The 23,876-nt window shown below is 43.9% G+C and overlaps 1 protein-coding gene across 1 annotated transcript; it reads left to right on the top strand.

The window, feature by feature from the left end:
- The first annotated feature begins 1,580 nt into the window (after positions 1 to 1,580).
- LOC121574070 (solute carrier family 23 member 1) lies at positions 1,581 to 15,622 on the top strand. The gene is made up of 14 exons (XM_041886643.1): positions 1,581 to 1,701; positions 2,296 to 2,457; positions 2,605 to 2,762; positions 2,868 to 2,956; positions 3,053 to 3,120; positions 4,647 to 4,828; positions 6,191 to 6,311; positions 8,336 to 8,492; positions 10,313 to 10,460; positions 10,637 to 10,742; positions 13,611 to 13,740; positions 14,062 to 14,205; positions 14,406 to 14,501; positions 14,760 to 15,622. The coding sequence occupies exons 1-14, from the start codon at positions 1,660 to 1,662 to the stop codon at positions 15,035 to 15,037; spliced, it is 1,881 nt and encodes a 626-aa protein (XP_041742577.1). The 5' UTR covers positions 1,581 to 1,659; the 3' UTR covers positions 15,038 to 15,622.
- Positions 15,623 to 23,876: the final 8,254 nt, after the last annotated feature.

Below are 23,876 nucleotides of genomic sequence, written 5' to 3'. Positions count from 1 at the left end.
CGAGTTGGGCATCTCCGGCGCGGCTCACTCTTGGATTGTGTCCTACCTGACAGGTCGCTCCTACCAGGTGGCGTGGTGAGAATCTGTCTCCGCACCACGTGCTCTCACTACTGGTGTTCCCCAGGGCTCAGTTCTAGGCCCTCTCCTATTCTCTCTCTATACACCAAGTCACTTGGCTCTGTCATATCCTCACATGGTCTCTCCTATCATTGCTACGCAGACGACACACAATTAATCTTCTCCTTTCCCCCTTCTGATAACCAGGTGGCGAATCACATCTCTGCATGTCTCGCAGACATATCAGTGTGGATGTCGGATCACCACCTCAAGCTGAACCTCGGCAAGACGGAGCTGCTCTTCCTCTCGGGGAAGGACTGCCCGCTCCATGATCTCGCCATCACGGTTGACAACTCCGTTGTATCCTCCTCCCAGAGTGCAAAGAACCTTGGCGTGACCCTGGACAACACCCTGTCGTTCTCCGCTAACATCAAAGCGGTGACCCGATCCTGTAGGTTCATGCTCTACAACATTCAAAGAGTACGACCCTACCTTACACAGGAAGCGGCACAGGTCCTAATCCAGTCACTTGTCATCTCCCGTATGGATTACTGCAACTCGCTGTTGGCTGGGCTCCCTGCCTGTGCCATTAAACCCCTAAAACTCATACAGAACGCTGCAGCCCGTCTGGTGTTCAACCTTCCCAAGTTCTCTCACGTCACCCCACTCCTCCGCACACTCAACTGGTTTCCAGTTGAAGCTCGCATCTGCTACAAGACCATGGTGCTTGCCTACGCAGCTGTGAGGGGAACGGCACCTCCTTACCTTCAGGCTCTGATCAGTCCCTATACCCAAACGAGGGCATTGCGTTCTTCCACCTCTGGCCTGCTGGTCCCCCTACCTCTGCGGAAGCACAGTTCCCGCTCAGCCCAGTCAAAACTGTTTGCTGCTCTGGCACCCCAATGGTGGAACAAGCTCCCTCACGACGCCAGGACAGCGGAGTCACTGACCACCTTCCGGAGACACTTGAAACCCTACCTCTTTAAGGAATACCTGGGATAGTATAAAAGTAATCCTTCAACCCCCCCCCTACCCCACCCCCACAAAAAATAAAATAATAATAATAATAATAAATATATATTAAAAAATGTTATATATATATATAAAACAAATGAAAATTAAAAATATACTCTAGAAATAAAAAATAAAAAATTCAAGATAAAAAAAAAGAAAATGTTATGTGTAAAGTGGTTGTCCCACTGGCTATCATAAGGTGAATGCACCAATTTGTAAGTCGCTCTGGATAAGAGCGTCTGCTAAATGACGTAAATGTACATGTAAATATATCTATAACTACAAATGTAACCCTTCCGATGTAGTTTTTTCTGATAGCTATCCTGATTCTAGCATACTAGCTCTCATTCCAAGAAGTGTCTTCTTGACCCCTGGGTCCTTTACCTTTAGGTTTACAGTCTCAGCCTCTTGATCAGCACCAGTGGGTAAAGTCCGCCTCTGGGGCAGATTATTAACCTGGCTAATCTGGTCCCCTCTATCCCCATAAAATGGGCTGCACTTCTCCTGTATAGGGCTGAGGTCACACGTGTTGAGTTGAGAGAGCACAGAGAGAAGCACCCTTACCCAACAATCCATCACAAGGACCTGATGAAGCAGATGCAGCACACAGAGACACAACCAGACCACAAGGTAAACTCTTAATTTACTAGCATTTCAATACATTGATGCGTTTAGTTTTGTTGTTAATGTTTGTAAGTATACATTATCTGGCCTGACAAGATCATGATTATGGGATGATTGAGTTCACGTGTGGTGTGTAGGTCATGTGTGGTGTGCTATGGTTTTCTTTCTGTCAAGTGTAAAGTTGAGCTTGTTCGGTTATCCTGTTACTTCATTATATTCCCACAGTGTTTCTGTTTACTTTTGGGGTGAAATGACCCTGTGGGAAAAACTGTTTACCATGCTCAGACTAGGGTCCTTACTGCCATGATGTCTGACTGACTAACAACTGAACTTGTGGAGGTTCTGGATTGATATCTGAAACAACGCTTTTGCAGGGTATTTGTGGCTATTGACATGGGGCAGACACAATACCTCATGGACACAAACAAACAAATGTGGATACACTGAATTGTGTTTTACTTCCATGGTGTATGAGAGCCTTTGTCATCGATTATTCCCAGTGGTTGAACACGTCTCTCTGCGTTCAAGATTTGTGAATGCCAAGTTGCCAACCCAATCCAAAATCAGTTTAGATGTGTGAATGTCTCTGTCCTCCCTCAGACTCATGATGTCCAGAGTCAGACAGAGGAACAGGAGCAGGGTGCGGAGGGGGGGAAACTGGCTGCAGAGGAGCAGCAGCAGAAACAGCAGCCAGGCTTTGACATGATCTACACCATAGAGGATGTCCCGCCTTGGTACCTCTGTATTCTACTGGGCCTCCAGGTACACACATACACTTTCTTTCACACACACCTTGTTTTCATGAATGGTTTCATCAATAGACTCCACCTTCCTCTTGCTCTTTTGTGTGCTCTCTTTTCCCATATGTCTCTCGCCCCACTCTCTTTCTCTCTTCGTCTTTGATCGCAGCACTACCTGACGTGTTTTAGCGGGACCATTGCTGTGCCCTTCCTGCTAGCGGAGGCCATGTGTGTGGGAAAGGACCAGTACACAGTCAGTCAGCTGGTGGGAACCATCTTCACCTGCGTGGGAATCACCACGCTTATACAAACCACCTTTGGAGTCAGGTGTGTGTGTGTGTGTGTGTGTGTGTGTGTGTGTGTGTGCATGTGTGTACATGTGTATGTCGGCTAATGCTTATCATGCACCCGTGTTTCATCTTCGATTTGTAGGTTACCTCTTTTCCAGGCCAGTGCTTTTGCTTTCCTCATCCCTGCTCAAGCCATCCTAGGGCTTGATAGATGGAAATGTCCCTCTGAAGGTGCGTCCCTCAATCCCAACCTGTGTGAAAAGAATAGGGCCCAGTCACAGACAGAACCTCACTAATGGGCTGTTGTGTCTGTCTGTCTTTCCACAGAGGAGATCTATGGGGACTGGAGTCTTCCTCTGAACACCTCCCACATCTGGCACCCAAGGATGAGAGAGGTACTTCCTGCTTCTTATCAGTGGGCCTCCATCTTGTGGTCCATCCTTCTGAACTGTAGCATCTCTCACTTTGATTGACATTATCTGAGACATCATGTAGACCTAACTAGGATCCATCGTTTTTCCTGGTCAGGTCACATGGTGGTCCTCCACATAGGCTGCTGCTACTGTCAATGATCTATTCTGTTGCCTAGTCACTTTACCCCTACCTATATGTACATAGCTACCTCAATTACCTCGTACCCCTGCACATCAACTTAGTACTGATGCTCCCAGTATATACAGTGCATTCGCAAAGTATTCAGACCCCTTGACTTTTTCCACATTTTGTTACGTTACTGCCTTATTCTAAAATTGATTAAATAAATAAAAATCCTTATCAATCTACACACAATACCCCATAATGACAAAGTGAAAACAGGTTTTTAGAAATCTTTGCAAAGTTATAAAAAATTAAAAACCGAAATACCTTGTTTACATAAGTATTCAGACCCTTTGCTATGAGACTCGAAATTGAGCTCAGGTGCATCCTGTTTCCATTGATCATCCTTGAGATGTTTCTACAACTTGATTGGAGTCCACCTGTGGTAAATTCAATTGATTGGACATGATTTGGAAAGGCACACACCTGTCTATATAAGGTCCCACAGTTGACAGTACATGTCAGAGCAAAAACCAAGCCATGAGGTCAAAGGAATTTTCCGTAGAGCTCCGAGACAGGATTGTGTCCAGGCACAGATCTGGGGAAGGGTACCAAAACATGTCTGCAGCATTGAAGGTCCCCAAGAACACAGTGGCCTCCATCATTCTTAAATGGAAGAAGTTTGGAACCACCAAGAATCTTCTAAGAGCTGGCCGCCTGGAAAAACTGAGCAATCGGGGGAGAAGGGCCTTGGTCAGTGAGGTGACCAAGTACAGAGAGATCCTTGATGAAAACCTGCTCCAGAGTGCTCAGGACATCAGGACAACGACCCTAAGCACATAGCCAAGACAACGCAGGAGTGGTTTCGGGACAAGTCTCTGAATGTCCTTGAGAGGCTCAGCAAGAGCCCGGACTTGAACCCGATCGAACATCTCTGGAGAGACCTGAAAATAGCTGTGCAGCAATGCTCCCCATCCAACTTGATAGAGAAACTCCCCAAATACAGGTATGCCAAGCTTGTAGTGTCATACCCAATTAGACTCGAGTCTGTAATCGCTGCCAAAGGTGCTTCAACAAAGTACTGAGTAAAGGTTCTGAATACTTATGTAAATATCATATTTCCGGGGGGGGTGGTTTCCGCACTGTAGCCATGTTACTTTTACTAGTTATTGTTATTTATTATTTTCTGGGTATTTATTCCTTGTGTCACTATTTCTATTTTTATTAATTTTTTTATCTTTAACTCTGCATTGTTGTAAAAGGACCCGTAAGTAAGCATTTCACTGTTAGCCTACACTTGTTGTTTATGAAGCATGTGACAAATAACATTTGATTTGATTTGACATATCTAATGATAATAACAGTCGGTCTCTCTCCGCTGTAGATCCAGGGTGCCATCATAGCATCCAGTGCCGTGGAGGTGGTTATCGGGCTGGTGGGTCTCCCTGGTATCCTGCTGAACTACATTGGGCCCCTGACCGTCACCCCCACCGTGTCCCTCATCGGCCTGTCTGTCTTCCAGACCGCTGGGGACAGAGCCGGCTCTCACTGGGGCCTCTCAGCACTGTAAGAGCACAATTCATCCTCTGTCTATTGAATTCACTCCTTCTCTGTAATGTATCCTCCTACCTGATTTCCCTCTGCTCTTTCCATCTGATCCTCTTCACTCATGTGTACACTTGAGATCCAACAATGTTTTCTGAGTTGTATTACTCTCTAGGCCTAAGGCATGTTTTTCTTACCTCTGTTCCTCGCTTCTATAGTAGAAATTGATTATAATAATAATAATATGCCATTTAGCAGACGCTTTTATCCAAAGCGACTTACAGTCATGTGTGCATACATTTTTACGTATGGGTGGTCCCGGGGATCGAACCCACTACTCTGGCGTTACAAGCGCCATGCTCTACCAATTGACTTCGACTAGGGCTTGTGACTCTTTATTGTTTTAAATCCAAGGTCATTGAAGCTATTGAATTTAATCACATACTATTAACGTAGCCCTTAACACTCGTACCCATATACAGGTTGAAAATGCAGATTTGGGCACTGATAAACGCCTAAATTGGAACGCAGTGGCTGCACAGTAATGTGCTGTACATGACGTCAGAGCTCTGGCTCTACGCTTCCCAGCACTTCCCGGTAATTGGGCAACCTTTGCACATTTTTTGTTGTCTGAGTGAGGGAAATGCTGTACATTAAGATGAGTGTATGTATTTTGAAAGATAAGACGTTGAGGGTTATAATAGATACCGCTTTGATATCATAAAAGCTGTGAGTCCAAATGTGCACTTCACATTTCCAAATCATAAAACTCATGTCTTATACAGTACAGTGTCAACGTTTATGATCACTGTGCTTGATGTACCCTGGCGTCATACCCTGGGTTGTTCTGAACAGAATGAGCCTATGTTTGTTTATTGTGAAGAAAATTAGCCGCGGCACACACACACCTGAATGCACTCATGGCTCCTTTCAATGCACAGCAAAATTACGATCTGTTTCTCTGAATTGCCTTGTGAACGCCTAATACTGTAAGATCGTATTTTATAACTTAGCTAGTCATGTTTGCAATAGAACAAGCTTTCAAATCATGCCCACCTGACCCAGATTGGGATGTATAATGGACCGTTTTTGGATCACGTAAACAACAGTAATTGTGTGATTGCAGGGTTGTGTTCCTAACGAGTGTGCTTGTCTCACCTTTGGTCTAATAATTTTCCCATTATCTCCAAACTGTTCCCTTTCAATTGCTACCATGGTTATGCATTTCATATTTATTCTGTAAGAAACATTTCATTTTAGCCTTATCCATATAGGCAATTCCCACAAGTGTAAAGGGTTAATTACCTTTTCCCTGTTTGATGTCTTTGATTGGGTTATGTTGTAGCTATATCACTGCCTAACTGATCCTCTGTCTCTCCCCAGGTGCATCTTCCTCATTGTGCTGTTTGCTCAGTACCTGAGGAACTGGTCTTTCCCTCTCCTCACCTACAACAGGAAGAAAGGCTTCAGCACCGTCAGGTTCCAGATCTTTAAGATGTTCCCGGTTAGAACCAACAAACCACACATTTGTCTCACAGGGATGTTAAAAAGTCCTCCGATTCATACTAATCAGATGTTCCCATGTGGGGCATGAACTAATATTCATCAAATACACCAAGCTATTCATTCACAGCACTTATCATGTCATCCCAATCTTGAAAGGTATAATAAAGTCTAATTTTAGGCAGAATATATTGCATTTCCCTCGGTGTTACTGCCTTAATCAGTGCTGCCAGCCAGGTCATGGGGACACTGTCAAGGCCAGGCTATAGAAATGACTCACTGTGATAGATAGACACAGACCATGGGTAATTTCACCATAATGTTAATGCAAAGTATTAGCTTCCTGATGAAAAGGGCTGTAAGAATAGGTCTACATAATAAGCTCTATGATTACGTTGTATGATACAGTGGGGGAAAAAAGTCTTTAGTCAGCCACCAATTGTGCAAGTTCTCCCACTTAAAAAGATGAGAGAGGCCTGTAATTTTCATCATAGGTACAACTATGACAGACAAAATGAGAATTTTTTTCTCCAGAAAATCACATTGTAGGATTTTTAATGAATTTATTTGCAAATTATGGTGGAAAATAAGTATTTGGTCAATAACAAAAGTTTCTCAATACTTTGTTATATACCCTTTGTTGGCAATGACACAGGTCAAACGTTTCTGTAAGTCTTCACAAGGTTTTCACACACTGTTGCTGGTATTTTGGCCCATTCCTCCATGCAGATCTCCTCTAGAGCAGTGATGTTTTGGGGCTGTCACTGGGCAACACGGACTTTCAACTCCCTCCAAAGATTTTCTATGGGGTTGAGATCTGGAGACTGGCTAGGCCACTCCAGGACCTTGAAATGCTTCTTACGAAGCCACTCCTTCGTTGCTCGGGCGGTGTGTTTGGGATCATTGTCATGCTGAAAGACCCAGCCACGTTTCATCTTCAATGCCCTTGCTGATGGAAGGAGGTTTTCACTCAAAATCTCACGATACATGTCCCCATTCATTCTTTCCTTTACACGGATCAGTCGTCCTGGTCCCTTTGCAGAAAAACAGCCCCAAAGCATGATGCTTCCACCCCCATGCTTCACAGTAGGTATGGTGTTCTTTGGATGCAACTCAGCATTCTTTGTCCTCCAAACACGACTGAGTTGAGTTTTTACCAAAAAGTTATATTTTGGTTTCATCTGACCATATGACATTCTCCCAATCCTCTTCTGGATCATCCAAATGCACTCTAGCAAACTTCAGACGGGCCTGGACATTTACTGGCTTAAGCAGGGGGGACACGTCTGGCACTGCAGGATTTGAGTCCCTGGCGGCGTAGTGTGTTACTGATGGTAGGCTTTGTTACTTTGGTCCCAGCTCTCTGCAGGTCATTCACTAGGTCCCCCCGTGTGGTTCTGGGATTTTTGCTCACCGTTCTTGTGATCATTTTGACCCACGGGGTGAGATCTTGCGTGGAGCCCCAGATCGAGGGAGATTATCAGTGGTCTTGTATGTCTTCCATTTCCTAATAATTGCTCCCACAGTTGATTTCTTCAAACCAAGCTGCTTACCTATTGCAGATTCAGTCTTCCCAGCCTGGTGCAGGTCTACAATTTTGTTTCTGGTGTCCTTTGACAGCTCTTTGGTCTTGGCCATAGTGGAGTTTGGAGTGTGACTGTTTGAGGTTGTGGACAGGTGTCTTTTATACTGATAACAAGTTCAAACAGGTGCCATTAATACAGGTAACGAGTGGAGGACAGAGGAGCCTCTTAAAGAAGAAGTTACAGGTCTGTGAGAGCCAGAAATCTTGCTTGTTTGTAGGTGACCAAATACTTATTTTCCACCATAATTTGCAAATAAATTCATAAAAAATCCTACAATGTGATTTTTTTTTCTCAATTTGTCTGTCATAGTTGACGTGTACCTATGATGAAAATTACAGGCCTCTCTCATCTTTTTAAGTGGGAGAACTTGCACAATTGGTGGCTGACTAAATACCTTTTCCCCCCACTGTATGTCATGCTGTTCCCCTTCTCTGTTTAGATCATCATGGCCATCATGTTGGTGTGGCTGCTGTGTTACATCCTGACCCTGACCGACGTGCTGCCCAGTGACCCCAGCCAGTACGGACAGAAGGCACGCACCGACGCCCGTGGTGACATCATGACCCTCTCCCCCTGGTTCCGCGTCCCCTACCCCTGTAAGAGGCCAGCCTTACCGCCATTGTGTCTCACAATGTGGCAGTTTGGACACATGAGCTAGATCAAGGGTCAAGTTAAGAGAGAGGATGTCACTGGCCATTTATGATCAACTTTAGAATGGCCTTATACAGTTGAAGTCGGAAGTTTACATACACCTTAGCCAAATACATTTAAACTCAGCTTTTCACAATTCCTGACATTTAATCCTAGTAGGTCAGTTAGGATCACCACTTTATTTAAAAAATGTGAAATGTCAGAATAATAGTAGAGAGAATGATTTATTTCAGCTTTCATTTCTTTCATCACATTCCCAGTGGGTCAGAAGTTTACATACACTCAATTAGTATTTGGTAGCATTGCCTTTAAATTGTTTAACTTGAGTCAAACGTTTCGGGTAGCCTTCCACAAGCTTCCCACAATAAGTTGGGTGAATTTTGGCCCATTCCTCCTGACAGAGCTTGTGTAACTGAGTAAGGTTTATAGGCCTCCTTGCTCGCACACGCTTTTTCAGTTCTGCCTACACATTTTCTATAGGATTGAGGTCAGGGCTTTGTGATGGCCACTCCAATACCTTGACTTTGTTGTCCTTAAGACATTTTGCCACAACTTTGGAAGTATGCTTGGGGTCATTGTCCATTTGGAAGACCCATTTGCAACCAAGCTTTAACTTCCTGACTGATGTCTTGAGATGTTGCTTCAATATATCCACATAATTTTCCTTCCTCATGATGCCATCTATTTTGTGAAGTGCACCAGTCCCTCCTGCAGCAAATCACCCACACAGCATGATGCTGCCACCCCCGTGCTTCACGGTTGGGATGGTGTTCTTCGGCTTGCAAGCTACTCCCTTTTTCCTCCAAACATAACGATGGTCATTATGGCCAAACAGTTCTATTTCTGTTTCATCAGACCAAGAAGTACGATCTTTGTCCCCATGTGCAGTTGCAAACCGTAGTCTGGCTTTTTTATGGCGGTTTTGGAGCAGTGGCTTCTTCCTTGCTGAGCGGCCTTTCAGGTTATGTTGATATAGGACTCATTTTACTGTGAATATAGATACTTTTGTACATGTTTCCTCCAGCATCTTCACAAGGTCCTTTGCTGTTGTTCTGGGATTGATTTGCACTTTTCGCACCAAAGTACGTTCATCTCTAGGAGACAGAACGCGTCTCCTTCCTGAGCGGTATGATGACTGCGTGGTCCCATGGTGTTTATACTTGCGTACTATTGTTTGTACAGATGAACGTGGTAACTTCAGGCATTTGGAAGTTGCTCCCAAGGATGAACCAGACTTGTGGAGGTCTACCATTTTTTTCTTTTGATTTTCCCATGATGTCAAGCAAAGAGGCACTGAGTTTGAAGGTAAACCTTGAAATACATCCACAGGTACACCTCCAATTGACTCAAATTATGTCAATTAGCCTATCAGAAGCTTCTAAAGCCATGACATCATTTTCTGGATTTTCCCAAGCTGTTTAAAGGCACAGTCAACTTAGTGTATGTAAACTTCTGACCCACTGGAATTGTGATACAGTGAATTATAAGTGAAATAATCTGTCTGTAAACAATTGTTAGAAGAATTACTTGTGTCATGCACAAAGTAGATGTCCTAACCGACTTGCCAAAACTATAGTTTGTTAACAAGAAGGGGTTGAAAAACGAGTTTTAATGACTCCAACCTAAGTGTATGTAAACTTCTGACTTCAACTGTATAACATTTTGAATGGTTTAAATGATCTGAGTTGTCATCCATTGCCATTGCCTCTTCTCTTGCTGCGTAGGGGAATGATTCCGACTTGTTGTGTTTGTGTGTCCCTGAAAGGTCAGTGGGGGTTGCCCACAGTGACCATCGCCGGAGTGCTGGGCATGTTCAGTGCCACACTAGCTGGCATTGTAGAGTCTATCGGGGACTATTACGCCTGTGCTCGCCTCTCAGGGGCACCTCCGCCACCTGTCCATGCCATCAACAGGTGAGCATCAGTCTTCTACGCCAGAGTCTAGATTTCTAACATGGACCTAAGGCTCTGACATGAACCTATGTTTGAGAGTCCTCTATGGTCAAGCTTCAGTACCCTATTCTCTGTGTTGATGTATGTATGTGTCTGTATCATTCATTAACCTTCGTGTTATGTCTTTCCCATACTAGGGGTATCTTCACAGAGGGTGTGTGTTGTATTATAGCAGGACTGCTGGGTACAGGAAATGGCTCCACCTCCTCCAGTCCCAACATTGGAGTTCTGGGAATCACTAAGGTTAGGTTAGCCCCTCAGCCCCTCCCCAGTTTGTTTTCAGACATGTTGTCTTTAATCTATTTACATAAAACACATGAGTGTACATATGTAATCTCAGATGTTGTATTTATGTCTAGTTCAAGTTGGAATCAGCAATAGTACAGTGCCTTGCAAAAGTATTCATCCCCCTTGGCGTTTCTCCTATTTTGTTGCATTACAACCTGTAATTTAAATGGATTCTTATTTGGATTTCATGTAATGGATATACCCAAAATAGTCCAAACTGGTGAAGTGAAATGAAAAAAATTACTTATTTCAAAAAATTCTAAAAAATAAATAACGGAAAAGTGGTGTGTGCATATGTATTCACCCCCTTTGCTATGAAACCCCTAAATAAGATCTGGTGCAAGCAATTACTTTCAGAAGTCACATAATTAGTTAAATAAGTGTCACATGATCTGTCACATGATCTCAGTATATATACACCTGTTCTGAAAGGCCACAGAGTCTGCAACACCACTAAGCAAGGGGCACCATGAAGACCAAGGAGCTCTCCAAACAGGTCAGGGACAAAGTTGTGGAGAAGTACAGATCAGGGTCGGGTTATAAAAATACACTACCGTTCAAAAGTTTGGGGTCACTTAGAAATTCCTTGTTTTCCATGAAAACATACATGAAATGAGTTTGAATAGGAAATGTAGTCATTGACAAGGTTAGAAATAATGATTTTTAATATAAATAATAATTGTGTCCTTCAAACTTTGCTTTTGTCAAAGAATCCTACATTTGCAGCAATTATAGCCTTGCAGACCTTTGGCATTCTAGTTGTCAATTTGTTGAGGTAATCTGAAGAGATTTCACCCCATGCTTCCTGAAGCACCTCCCACAAGTTGGATTGGCTTGATGGGCACTTCTTACGTATCATACAGTCAAGCTGCTCCCACAACTGCTCAATAGGGTTGAGATCCAGTGACTGTGCTGGCCACTCCATTATAGACAGAATACCAGATGACTGCTTCTTCCCTAAATAGTTCTTGCATAGTTTGGAGCTGTTGTAGGAGGAAATTGGCTCCAATCAAGCGCCGTCCACAGGGTATGGCATGGCATTGCAAAATGGAGTGATAGCCTTCCTTCTTCAAGATCCCTTTTACCCTGTATAAATCTCCCACTTTACCACCACCAAAGCACCCCCAGACCATCACATTGCCTCCACCATGCTTGACAGATGGCATCAAGCACTCCTCCAGCATCTTTTCATTTGGTCTGCGTCTCACAAATGTTCTTCTTTGTGATACAAACACCTCAAACTTCGATTTGTCTGTCCATAACACTTTTTTTCCAATCTTCCTCTGTCCAGTGTCTGTGTTCTTTTGCCCATCTTCATCTTTTCTTTTTATTGGCCAGTCTGAGATATGGCTTTTTCTTTGCAACTCTGCCTAGAAGGTCAGCATCCCGGAGTCACCTCTTCACTGTTGACGTTGAGACTGGTGATTTGCGGGTACTATTTAATGAAGCTTCAAGTTGAGGACCTGTGAGGTTCCTGTTTATCAAACTAGACACTCTAATGTATTTGTCCTCTTGCTCAGTTGTGCACCGTGACCTCCCACTCCTCTTTCTATTCTGGTTAGAGCCAGTTTGCGCTGTTCTGTGAAGGGAGTAGTACACAGCCTTGTACGAGATTTTCAGTTTCTTGGCAATTTCTCGCATGGAATAGCCTTCATTTCTCAGAACAAGAATAGACTGACAAGTTTCAGAAGAAAGCTATTTGTTTCTGGCCATTTTGATTCTGTAATCGAACCCACAATTGCTGATGCTCCAGATACTCAACTAGTCTCAAGAAGGCCAGTTTTATTGCTTCTTTAATCAGCACAACAGTTTTCAGCTGTGCTAACATAATTGCAAAAGGGTTTTCTAATGATCAATTAGCCTTTTAAAATGATAAACTTGGATTAGCAAACACAACGTGCCATTGGAACACAGGACTGATGGTTGCTGATAATTGGCCTCTGTATGCCTATGTATATATTCCATAAAAAATCAGCCGTTTCCATCTACAATAGCCATTTACAACATTAACAATGTCTACACTGTATTTCTGATCAATTTGATGTTATTTTAATGGACAAATGGACAAAATCTAAGTGACCCCAAACTTTTGAACGGTAGTGTATATCCGAAACTTTGAACATCCCACGGAGCACCATTAAATCCATTATTAAAAAATTGAAATAATATGGCACCACAACAAACCTGCCAAGAGAGGGCCGCCCACCAAAATTCATGGTCCAGGCAAGGAGGGCATTAATCAGAGAGGCAACAAAGACACCAAAGACAACCCTGAAGGAGCTGCAAAGCTCAACAGCGGAGATTGGTGTATCTGTCCATAGGACCACTTTAAGCCGTACACTCCACAGAGCTGGGCTTTATGGAAGAGTGGCCAGAAAAAAGCCATTGGAATAGTTATGCACGCTCAAGTTTTCTGTTTATTTGTCTTATTTCTTATTTGTTTCACAATAAAAAATATTTTGCATCTTCAAAGTGGTAGACATGTTGTGTAAATCAAATGATACAAACCCCCCAAAAATCAATTTTAATTCCAGGTTGTAAGGCAACAAAATAGGAAAAATGCCAAGGGGAGTGAATACTTTCGCAAGCCACTGTATCTGTTTGAAACAGATAAAGCTTATTAACATGGTCTCTAGTGCAAGCCCTTTGCCACAATGGAAATCAATTGTTATTATTTCCACATAATTATTAACTAAGGGTCTACTCATCTTTACATATACTGGTATGTTAATCTAGTGTGGATGAATAATCAATGAACTGCAACTGATACTGGAGGTTGCACAGTTCACATTGAGTCATGTTGTACTATGTCCCTACACACAGGTGGGCAGCAGGAGAGTGGTGCAATACGGTGCAGCCATAATGTTCCTGTTAGGAACAGTGGGGAAATTCACTGCCCTCTTCGCATCGCTGCCTGACCCCATTCTAGGTGGCATGTTCTGCACCTTGTTCGGTGAGTCATTGGGAGAATCTCAATTGCATACTCCTCGTGTCCTTTCCCCTCGTGTCCTTCTCAAGGGAGGACACGAGGTGACCTCTGGTGACCTCTGGGTTTCTCCCACTGTGGTCTGTGACTTACTAAAACAGATTCCACACACAGCATCATCTCAGTCTCAGTCTCAGCCACCAGGGGGCAGTATGATTGCAGAAAGCTCACTATTTCAGAAGGGGGGTCATATTATGTTTCTAGCTAGAAACACGAATAATCAGTCAGAAATATGACAATAATAACCTTTTCAACCCCTCTGTTGTTTGTATTGACTATGCCCTGCAGGTATGATCACGGCTGTGGGCTTGTCCAACCTGCAGAGCGTAGACCTCAACTCCTCTAGGAATCTCTTTGTCCTCGGTTTCTCCATGTTCTTCGGTCTCATGCTGCCCAGTTACCTAGACTTGCACCCTGGCTGCATCAAAACAGGTGGGCTGCACATTTAAAAGGGTTTTATTGATAAGAAAAGACATCACAATCTGCTGAGGAAGTGTAGAAAGTTTAGAGTATGTGTACAGTTAGACTGGTATGCAGGTTTAGTATGGTTTTGCTGCTGGATATTATGTTGATGTTATGAATAATGATTAGGATCATTCATTTGTTAATAAATATTTCATTGCCCTCCTCAGGAGTTGCAGAGGTGGATCAAATCCTCACAGTGCTCCTAACCACTGAGATGTTTGTTGGAGGCTTTCTGGCGTTTGCGCTGGATAACACCATCCCAGGTATGCATGCTCTGTGAGAGTGCAACCTCATCTCATTAACAGATGTCAAATGTACAGAACCTCCTAGTCACCTCGTCACACACGGATCAAAGGGATCCGTTGCTTTGTGTTTGTTTACGTGTCACCACCATATCACTATGGGACACATCAATCCTTCAATTTAGCGCAACTGTTGCCTGTAACTACCAATGTTTGTTTATGTGGCATTGTGTGTGTGTGTTTTGTGCATGTACACTTGTGTGTGTGTGGTGTTAACAGGCACAAGGAAGGAGAGAGGGCTGTTGGACTGGAAGGCTGATGAGAGCAGTGGGGGAAGCTCAGCGAACATGCATACTACTTACGACTTCCCTATTGGAATGAGCTGCGTCAGGAAGATCAGCTGCCTGCGCTATCTCCCCATCTGCCCCAGCTTCCAAGGCTTCAGGCAGCGCAGACGGAAGGACAGCATGCAGGAAAACAAGGAGGATGAATTAAGAGAGAGGACTGAGAGTGTACGCATGGACACAACAATGAACTTGTCCTGCACCAAAGTATAGTAACAGTCCAATGATTCATCTTTATATTATTTTTATACTGAGCTGTGTTTTTCACAGCTATTTATTGTTTTGGACACTTACAGATATAATCGAGAAATTCAAGGTCTGCAATTGGAAATCAGGACCATGCACAATGATGGCGATGTTGTTTAATGGTGATGCATTGTTGTGACTGGAATATTATTTATTAGAGCACATTCCTCACCATTTATTTTGGTGGTTTGGTCTACCATCACCATTTTTATACTCACCACTACGTATTTACAGCGTCTTATGATTGATCTATGCTGAAGAACAAAGAGCCATATATTCAGAAGCATACTGACCCTTATGCTTGTATGTAGACTGTATCTGAAGAAGCAGAGACAACATTAGCAGTGTTTTTTTATTAAGTCTTTATTGTGTACAAAATGAACAAGTGATTATAGTGTATCTCATCTAATGATCTGAACACAAGCAAATCTGAGGTAATGCAAAACGGTTATGATATAAAATGAAAGTGTAATATATTAAAACATTCCTATTTTTGACTATGTAAAATGTTTGTTTACATTATTAAGGGATACAATAAAATGTTAAAACAGATTAGTGAGAGTAGAGCCGTCGATGAACATATTTACAATCTGACAAAAAACTGCTGTAAGAAAGAAAACCCACATGCTTCTAAGTCAAGTCAACATGGTAATTGTACTGTATTAGCTGAGAGAGACGGAACAACGACACTGCACAGATTGGAAGAAAAAAGGTGCAGACCAAGAGGCTAGCGTCTATTGATCTATCAAGGAAGTACAGGATCAGAATCTTTATGGCTGTTCAGTATTGATTTCAGCGTGACATGATGAAAGATGTTGAATTGAATTTCCCATCCACATTACAACCAGAGCCTTTGTCTGCCAGGGCCTCTGTCAATAGTGCCCATTGCAGTCTGCCCTGGCGATGAGTTTGTAATCTGATGACAGCTGCCCTCTCGGCTTGTTCAGGCCACTCTCCTCAAGTAAACAATGGTGAGATGGAAAAGATAACAAAAGCTTACAAAATAATTCACTCAGTGTAAAAAATAGCACCCACTCAAAATCTAATTTCTCCTTTGAAATTTGGAAAAGAAAATCTGTGTTTTTAAGAAAGTGTTGTTTTATCTATATTACACAACTAGACATGGCAAACATTATCACAAGAAAACTGTTTATGTTAGAAAATGAGATGATCAAGCATCTGCCCACAAAGACACAGTTTCAATAGGGAGGGAAGAGGAGGGTTCAGAGAACCACAGGTAAACACACTGTATGCATTTTAGTTATGGAAAACATTGCATACCTTAGCAGCCCTCTGTTCTCTCACACAAATATCTGACAACGTGAAGTCCCGGTAGTCTTAATGGGTATTGTCAGGAATTTTCAGATTCAGGTGAATCAGAGATGAGACACTGATTTTCATTACTATTATTGATACCCAAGATTTACTCAACCTGACAGTATGTAAGACACTCTGATCCATCGCTGGGTAGCCTTGAGCGGCCTACCCTCAGTCCTTACCCTCTGGACAGTGCAGTGTAGAGTCCTGTTGTAGTGTTAAGTGTTCTGCTGTTGCAGTCCGGTAGGCAGCAGTCTTAGGGCCCGGTGTGAGGCATCTCCTGTGGATGAGCCTGAACAGAGAGGCACTTGGGAGGGTACATGGCTGGGAATTGCAGTGAGTGGTAAGGTATGGCGCAGGACTGCAGTAGGCACCGTCTGCTGTGGCAGCAGCACTTCCACGTACTGGTAGGTCTCTGGATCGAACAGCATCTTGCGCTGCAGCTGAGGTGGAAGTTGGGCAACGTCGACGTAGAAACGTCTCCCCGTCTCCGGGTCCATCAGCATGTGTCGGGGGCCCTGTCCGTAAACCTGACCTCCAGCCATCTCAGGATATGCTAAGCCTGCACTGCCCTGCCAGTACTCTGTGCTGAACGGGGCCATGAAACCCTGTGTGCTGCACAGGTACTGCTGTTGTTGTGTGTCTGGGGAGGGCATTTTGATTTCTCCATTCCCTGCTGGCTGTGGGGTTGAGCATTTTTCTCCCCTCAGCAGTTGGACTGGCTGGTTTTGAGGTGGAGGCTGCATCAGGACAGGGGCCTGTATGAAACTCATCTTTCCAATGTGGGTTTGGATTGTCTGGTAGTTCATTGGGTTTGGTGGGTAGAAGAAGGGAGATATCAGTGGCTGTGGAGTCCCAGTGGTTTTCAGCTGTACACAGGCAGGGGAAGGTGTAGTTTGACCCTGGGATCTGGGAGGAGGGCCCTGGTTTTGGCTGCTATCCTTGGCACTGGAACACGTTGTAACTGAGGGCTGATACTGTTCTGGCTGGTACAAGTGTGCTGCTGATGAGTAATATGTTGGAACTAAAGTAATACTATTTGTGGCATTTGCTTGTGGTGATTTCTGTTTCTCATTGGTGGTGCCTGTTCTTTCACAGCGTTGCTGATTAGACTTACTGGGGGGCTCCACTGAAGACCAGGTCTGCCGAAGCTTCTCTGCTCTGTTTGGGTATTTTGAACATGTACTGGCACTACTACCCAGGTTATCAGACTGGTTGATATTGGGTTGGCTGCCTCTTTTCCCAATAGGCTTTCCAAGGCTTTGGGGTGTGATATTTGTAAATCCAGTGTTAGGAATTCTGTCTTGTGATTCATGGAGAGCTGCGGCTTTGGTTACATATCCCTTGGGGGTGGTGTAAAATGAAGCTGTATCCATGACCTTCAGAGGTGCCGGTGGGGACACTTTTTTCACAAACAGCTTTTCATTAGGCCCGGGAGCTCTGACCCCACAGGCTTCTCTGTGGCTGACCTGGTCATACGCAGACTGCTGATAGAAGGACAGGGAACTGTCCCCTTGTTCCAAAACAGTGTCCCCTGCATTTTTGAATGACAGGTTGTAGGTATTTTTCACCAGCCTCCTCACATCCCTCACCACATGTACTGGGGCCTTGGCTTTAAATGTCCCCTGTGTCCCTATGTTCCCAGACTGTCCCACAAACTTGACTTCTGCCCTGTCCTCCATCTCTATGTCCTTTCCTGAGACGCCTTCAGGAATTAGTGGCTGCTGACTGTCTTGACTGCCCCAGAGTGTATCAGTCCTCTGTAGTGCCTTAGGCAGGGGGTTCTGTTGTTTATGGACCCCTTGCCCCCTGTTGCATTCCTCTGGTGTGTTTTTCACCGGAGCCTGTTTGCCTCCAGATCTGCTTGAACCAGCACATGTGCTCCACGTTTTGCCCTTTGCTGAGTCACAGGATAGTCTGTCCCCTGGGCTCCGGTTAGCGTACGGCAGAACCCCATCCCTGGGGTTTTGCCTTTCTATTTCCTCACTCTCCAGAGTGGTGGCTATTTCAGCCCTCTTAGTGCTGGTGCTCTGAAACTCAGACCCTCCAAAGCTGCTCACAAGATAAATTGAGTTCTGTTTATAAAGTGGCTTTTGGTGTGTTTTAGTGCTCGCAACCTGATGGTATTGGATAGAGTGACTCTGTCTATGTGAATCAGCAGAGCTCATATCAGTTGTGTTGATCTCTTTGGCTGCCAGAGGGTTCCGGTGACAGTTCTTACCGTTATTCTGGACCTCTAGAGGTGCGAAGGCTCCTTCATTCACTTCAGAGTTTTGTAGATTCAGCTCACACTGCATCTTCTTTGACAGGACACTCTTGATGATACATGAGGCCATTTTGGTTTTTGTGGAGGTCTCGTCCAGGGACATCGACTTCTGGAGCCTCTGCTTTCGCTCGGCCTGAGCTGACCTGTTCTCCGACTCCATCCCATGTGACTCCTGGTGAAAGGCAGCCGGGGTGCTGTGCTGACGCATAAACACGTCCCTGCGGTGGCTGGCTGTACAGGGTGTACATTGGGCTTCATTTGTCACCTCTCCCTTATCGCTGTCTTGTGATTCCGCCGTGTTACGTCTCTTCAGTTGGATTTGCCTCTTGGGAACAGTTTTCGTTCCCCCTCTGTACACCTCACCCTGGTTTTCCATAACCACATCAATGCATTCGAAGCTGCCAGTTTCTGAGCATGCTGTTGTGCTTTGGATGTTAGCTGAGACAACCGAGGACAGCTGGAGGGAGATATCATCTTCTGACCAGTCGCTGACTGTGGACGGCTGGGTCAAGGACCTACAGCTGGAGTTGTAGACATCCAAGTAGTCTGCCTGGGGGCAGTAGTGTTTGCTGAAGGCCAGGTCTCTGTCTGCCTCATAGAACTTGGTGGTCATGGTGGATGGCTCACCGTTGTGTTGTAGAACCCCTTGGAGCCGCCAGGTGCTTCCACAGGGTTTCTGAGGGAGCGGTCTGGATCTCCAGGTGTCTTGCTGGCTGTCCGTTGGCAAGCTCTGGGATCCGGGAGGTTTCTGCCGTTGGTGTTGCTGCCCGGTTGCGAGGGAACACTCTGAATAACAACACGCCGGGATTCCTGACTGCAGCTCGCCGACTGTGAGTGTCGAGATGCAGCTTGCAGGCGCTTTTCTATTCCTGGCTCTGAGTGACAGCTCAGTCTGCTCCTCTCTATTGCTGGCCCCCATGCAGTCCAGCCCCAGCCCCTCACCCTCCTCCTCCTGACCACCATCCACGGGGTGTCTGCTAAGGAGTTTACTTTCAGTACCACAGATACTGGGACCCTTTCCGTGCTTTTTACCCTGTGTTGTGGAATCCTCATTTGGCTTTATGCCAATGTGTTCTCGTCCCCTGTCCTGGTTGTATTGGTTTACTTTGGGTCTGATCAAAATAGTATTGGAGGTGAATCTGGGTTGAGAGGTTCGGGGCCCCTCATTGGTGTCAGTATCAGTGAGGGTGCCAGTGACAGTGCCACTTAAGGTATCCCGTTTTTTGGGTGCAGAAGTTTTATCTGATGTGTCACCTGACCCGTCTGAACTCTTTCCCTCCTCTGTCAGGTTGGTTATACAGGGCTCAAGCAGTAGAGCAACATCACTATCTTGAGGTAAAGGTGGTGTTAGCGGGGCTGAGACTAGAGGTTGGGGCTCAGGACACGGTTTGTCATTTGGTTCTTCCACCTCGCCAAAATCACTTAGTGAACATAGGGCAGTGCAGTAGGAACTAGTCGAATCACTGACGTCATCAGTTGGCGTCAACATTCTATCCTCCTCCTCCTCGTCAATAATATCACATGGAGAGGTCTTTTCTGACATATCTCTACTGCCACAGTGCTGTATTTTAAATGCAGTGTAGGAGGTTGTCTTACTTTCTAAGTCACACCCTTAATAGTTTTTCAGGGTTCAAAGCTTGATTCAGTAGACATTTCTTTGTATCCTGCACCTTAATCAGAATTACAGAAAGAAAAAACATTATTATTCAGATGTTGGTGCCTTTGAATGAGATGTAATTACATCCTAACATGCAACTACATAGTTTTTAATCATGTTTTGTTTATGGGCAATTCAATGCTAACAGAGTGATGCTGTGACAAAGATTTTTCACTTTCAAATGTATGCCAAACAAAAATCAATGATTGCAAAGTTAAACAAACCATACAACTCTATGCAAAATAAATACTTGTAACTATTTCTACAAAAAAAAAATCCAAAAACACATTTACTTTAAGAACAGTGCAGACGCAAAGTTTGGTAACAACTTTGTGCTGTGTGTGCTGTCATTCTGTTACCAAACTTTGCATCTGCACTGTTCTTCAAGTAAATATGTTTTTATACCATTTTCTGTGGAAATGTTTTAAAGTAGTCCTTGTGCATGTCAGTATATACAGTACCAGTCAAAGGTTTGGACACACCTACTCATTCAAGGGTTTTTCTTAATTTTTTCATTTTTTTGCATTGTAGAATAATAGTGAAGACATCAAAACTATGAAATAACACATACGGAATCATGTAGTAACCAAAAAAGTGTTAAACAAATCAAAATATATTTAAGATTCTTCAAATAGCCACCCTTTGCCTTGAGGCCAGCTTTGCACACTCTTGGCATTCTCTCAACCAGCTTCATGAGGTAGTCACCTGGAATGTATTTCAATAAACAGGTGTGCCTTCTTAAAAGTTAATTTATGGAATTTCTTTCCTTCTTAATGCGTTTGAGCCAATCAGTTGTGTTGTGACAAGGTAGGGGGGTATACCGAAGATAGCCCTATTTGGTAAAAGACCAAGTCAGTATTATGGCAAGAACAGCTCAAATAAGCAAAGAGAAACGACAGTCCATCATTACTTTAAGACATGAAGGTCAGTCAATACGGAAAATTTGTGCAGTCGCAAAAACCATCAAGCGCTATGATGAAACTGACTCTCTTGAGGACCGCCACAGGAAAGGAAGACCCACCTCTGTTACCTCTGCTGCAGAGGATAAGTTCATTAGAGTTACCAGCCTCAGAAATTGCAGCCCAAATAAATGCTTCACAGAGTTCAAGTAAAAGACACATCTCAACATCAACTGTTCAGAGGGGACTCTGTGAATCAGGCCTTCATGGTCGAATTACTGCAAAGAAACCACTACTAAAGGACACCAATAAGAAGAAGACGCCTGCTTGGGCCAAGAAACACGAGCAATGGACATTAGACCGGTGGAAATGTGTACTTTGGTCTGGAGTCCAAATTGGAGATTTTTGGTTCCAACCGCCGTGTCTTTGTGAGACGTGGTGTGGGTGAACGGATGATCTCCGCATGTGTAGTTCCCACCGTAAAGCATGGAGGAGGAGGTGTTATGGTGTGGGGGTGCTTTGCTGGTGACACTGTCTGTCATTTATTTAGAATTCAAGGCACACTTAATCAGCATGGCTACCACAGCATTCTGCAGCGATACACCATCCCATCTGGTTTGGGCTTAGTGGGAGTATCATTTGTTTTTCAACAGGACAATGACCCAACACACCTCCAGGCTGTGTAAGGGCTATTTTACCAAGAGGAAGAGTGATGTAGTGCTGCATCAGATGACCTGGCCTCCACAATCCCCCGACCTCAACCCAATTGAGATGGTTTGGGATGAGTCGGACTGCAGAGTGAAGGAAAAGCAGCCAACAAGTGCTCAGCATATGTGGGAACTCCTTCAAGACTGTTGGAAAACCATTCCAGGTGAAGCTGGTTGAGAGAATGCCAAGAGTGTGCAAAGCTGTCATAAAGGCAAAGGGTGGCTATTTGAAGAATCTCAAATATGAAATATATTTTGATTTGTTTAACACTTTTTTGGTTACTATATGATTCCATATGTGTTATTTCATCGTTTTGATGTCTTAACTATTATTCTACAATGTAGAAAATAGTACAAATAAAGAAAAATCCTTGAATGAGTAGGTGTGTCCAAACTTTTGACTGGTACTGTACATTTTAAAGTGAAAAATCTGAGTCTCAGCATCACTCTGTTACCACCGAATTGCCCTTATCTAACTTTTGTAATCTATTTTTGTAAATTATATAAACATTTTAAAGTATAAAATAAAATGTATCTGGGTATTTAACAGTAAATGTATAATATCTACATTATCTTTGAAATCTCTATCAGGGTTGTGAAATTTTGTGAAAATTCATGTAGTTATTAGGTAAGTGAGATTCTGACGGTATCTGATCTGACTTGAAGGCATTCTCCAGTGACTGTGTGTTTATAGATGATAGTTCTTGTTGAAAGTGTCTGTAAAAGTGAGACCAACTGACACTTCCAGTAAGACATCTATGATCTACAGTTACCTTCATGTGAAGCAGAAGGAGGCTCCCCTCATGTCATGTCAGCCTGAGTCCTCTGACCAGATCCTAAAGCCCAGCCTGGAGAAAACTCTTCACACATCAACCACCACTCCAGTCAAATCCTCCTCCAACAAAACCTGAAACCAAAGAACCATACGCCTTTAAATGTCAAGAGATCTCAAATGTAACAAAAAATAGAACGAAAAAAAAAAATCACCAGGCCAACCTAAATAAATGGATGACTGGAGACTGGATGACTGCCTGACCTTCTTTTCTCTCCTCCTGAGGTTTGGCCTGGGGCTATGTGGTCCAGGCCCAGTGGGAGCTGAAATGACGGTGTGGCAGTTAGCTCAAGCAGCAGGTGGTGGTTGGGTTGTACTGGAGCTGAGCATACCACTGGAATCCACCTAGCATGGCCAGCGTACTCACTGTCACAGGGCTGGCTAAATATAGCCCCTGCAGCCCCATAACACTATCATCAGGGAGATAGGCCTGGGGTTCTGTGGGTGCGGTGCGCGGGGAAGTGCTGGGCCACTAAATGGCTCCTGTATATTGAATCTGTGTTATTTGATGGTGGGGATACTGTAGGTATAGGATGAACCTAGACGTTTCCTTAATAGGGTCGGACCTTTTGCATCCCTTTGATATTTTAAGTAGAAATTGTTCACCAATATTGAATTTGAAAAGGCTTTTATATTAAATGTAGTGCCCTTTTATACAGACCACATGTGTGTGTGTGGTGGGGGGGGGGGGGGGGTTCAGGTATTCAATTATTACTTTTTTTGACCAAAAATGTATTTATTTTGTAATTGTTTTCATTGAGGGGGTTACAGGTACATTATTTAAATTCATATTCCATTTATGGGCTTCCACTCAGAAGAAGAAAGAAAGAATAGAAAATAAAAAATACATTACAAAAAGTACATAACTACTAAGTATTGATCCTTTTCATCATATTTTAAAGTTGAAATAATAATAAATTCAGTATAAACAGGAAAAGAAAACTAAAAAGTGGGCCTCCACCCCCAACCTCCCATCCCATTTACCCAAACCCACCCAGCCAACATGTCTCCCCCCCTTCACTCACCACTCCCAGAAACCATGTGTTCCACCCCCCCTTGTCAGTCACCCCCCACCCCCCAGAGAAAACCCTCCCCATACCACCCCTTCCCCGTGGGCCTGAAAGCAAA

Source organism: Coregonus clupeaformis, chromosome 9 (genome assembly GCF_020615455.1).
Source record: "Coregonus clupeaformis isolate EN_2021a chromosome 9, ASM2061545v1, whole genome shotgun sequence".
NCBI classification, from domain to species: domain Eukaryota; kingdom Metazoa; phylum Chordata; class Actinopteri; order Salmoniformes; family Salmonidae; genus Coregonus; species Coregonus clupeaformis.
This window is presented reverse-complemented; position numbering and strand designations above follow the sequence as displayed.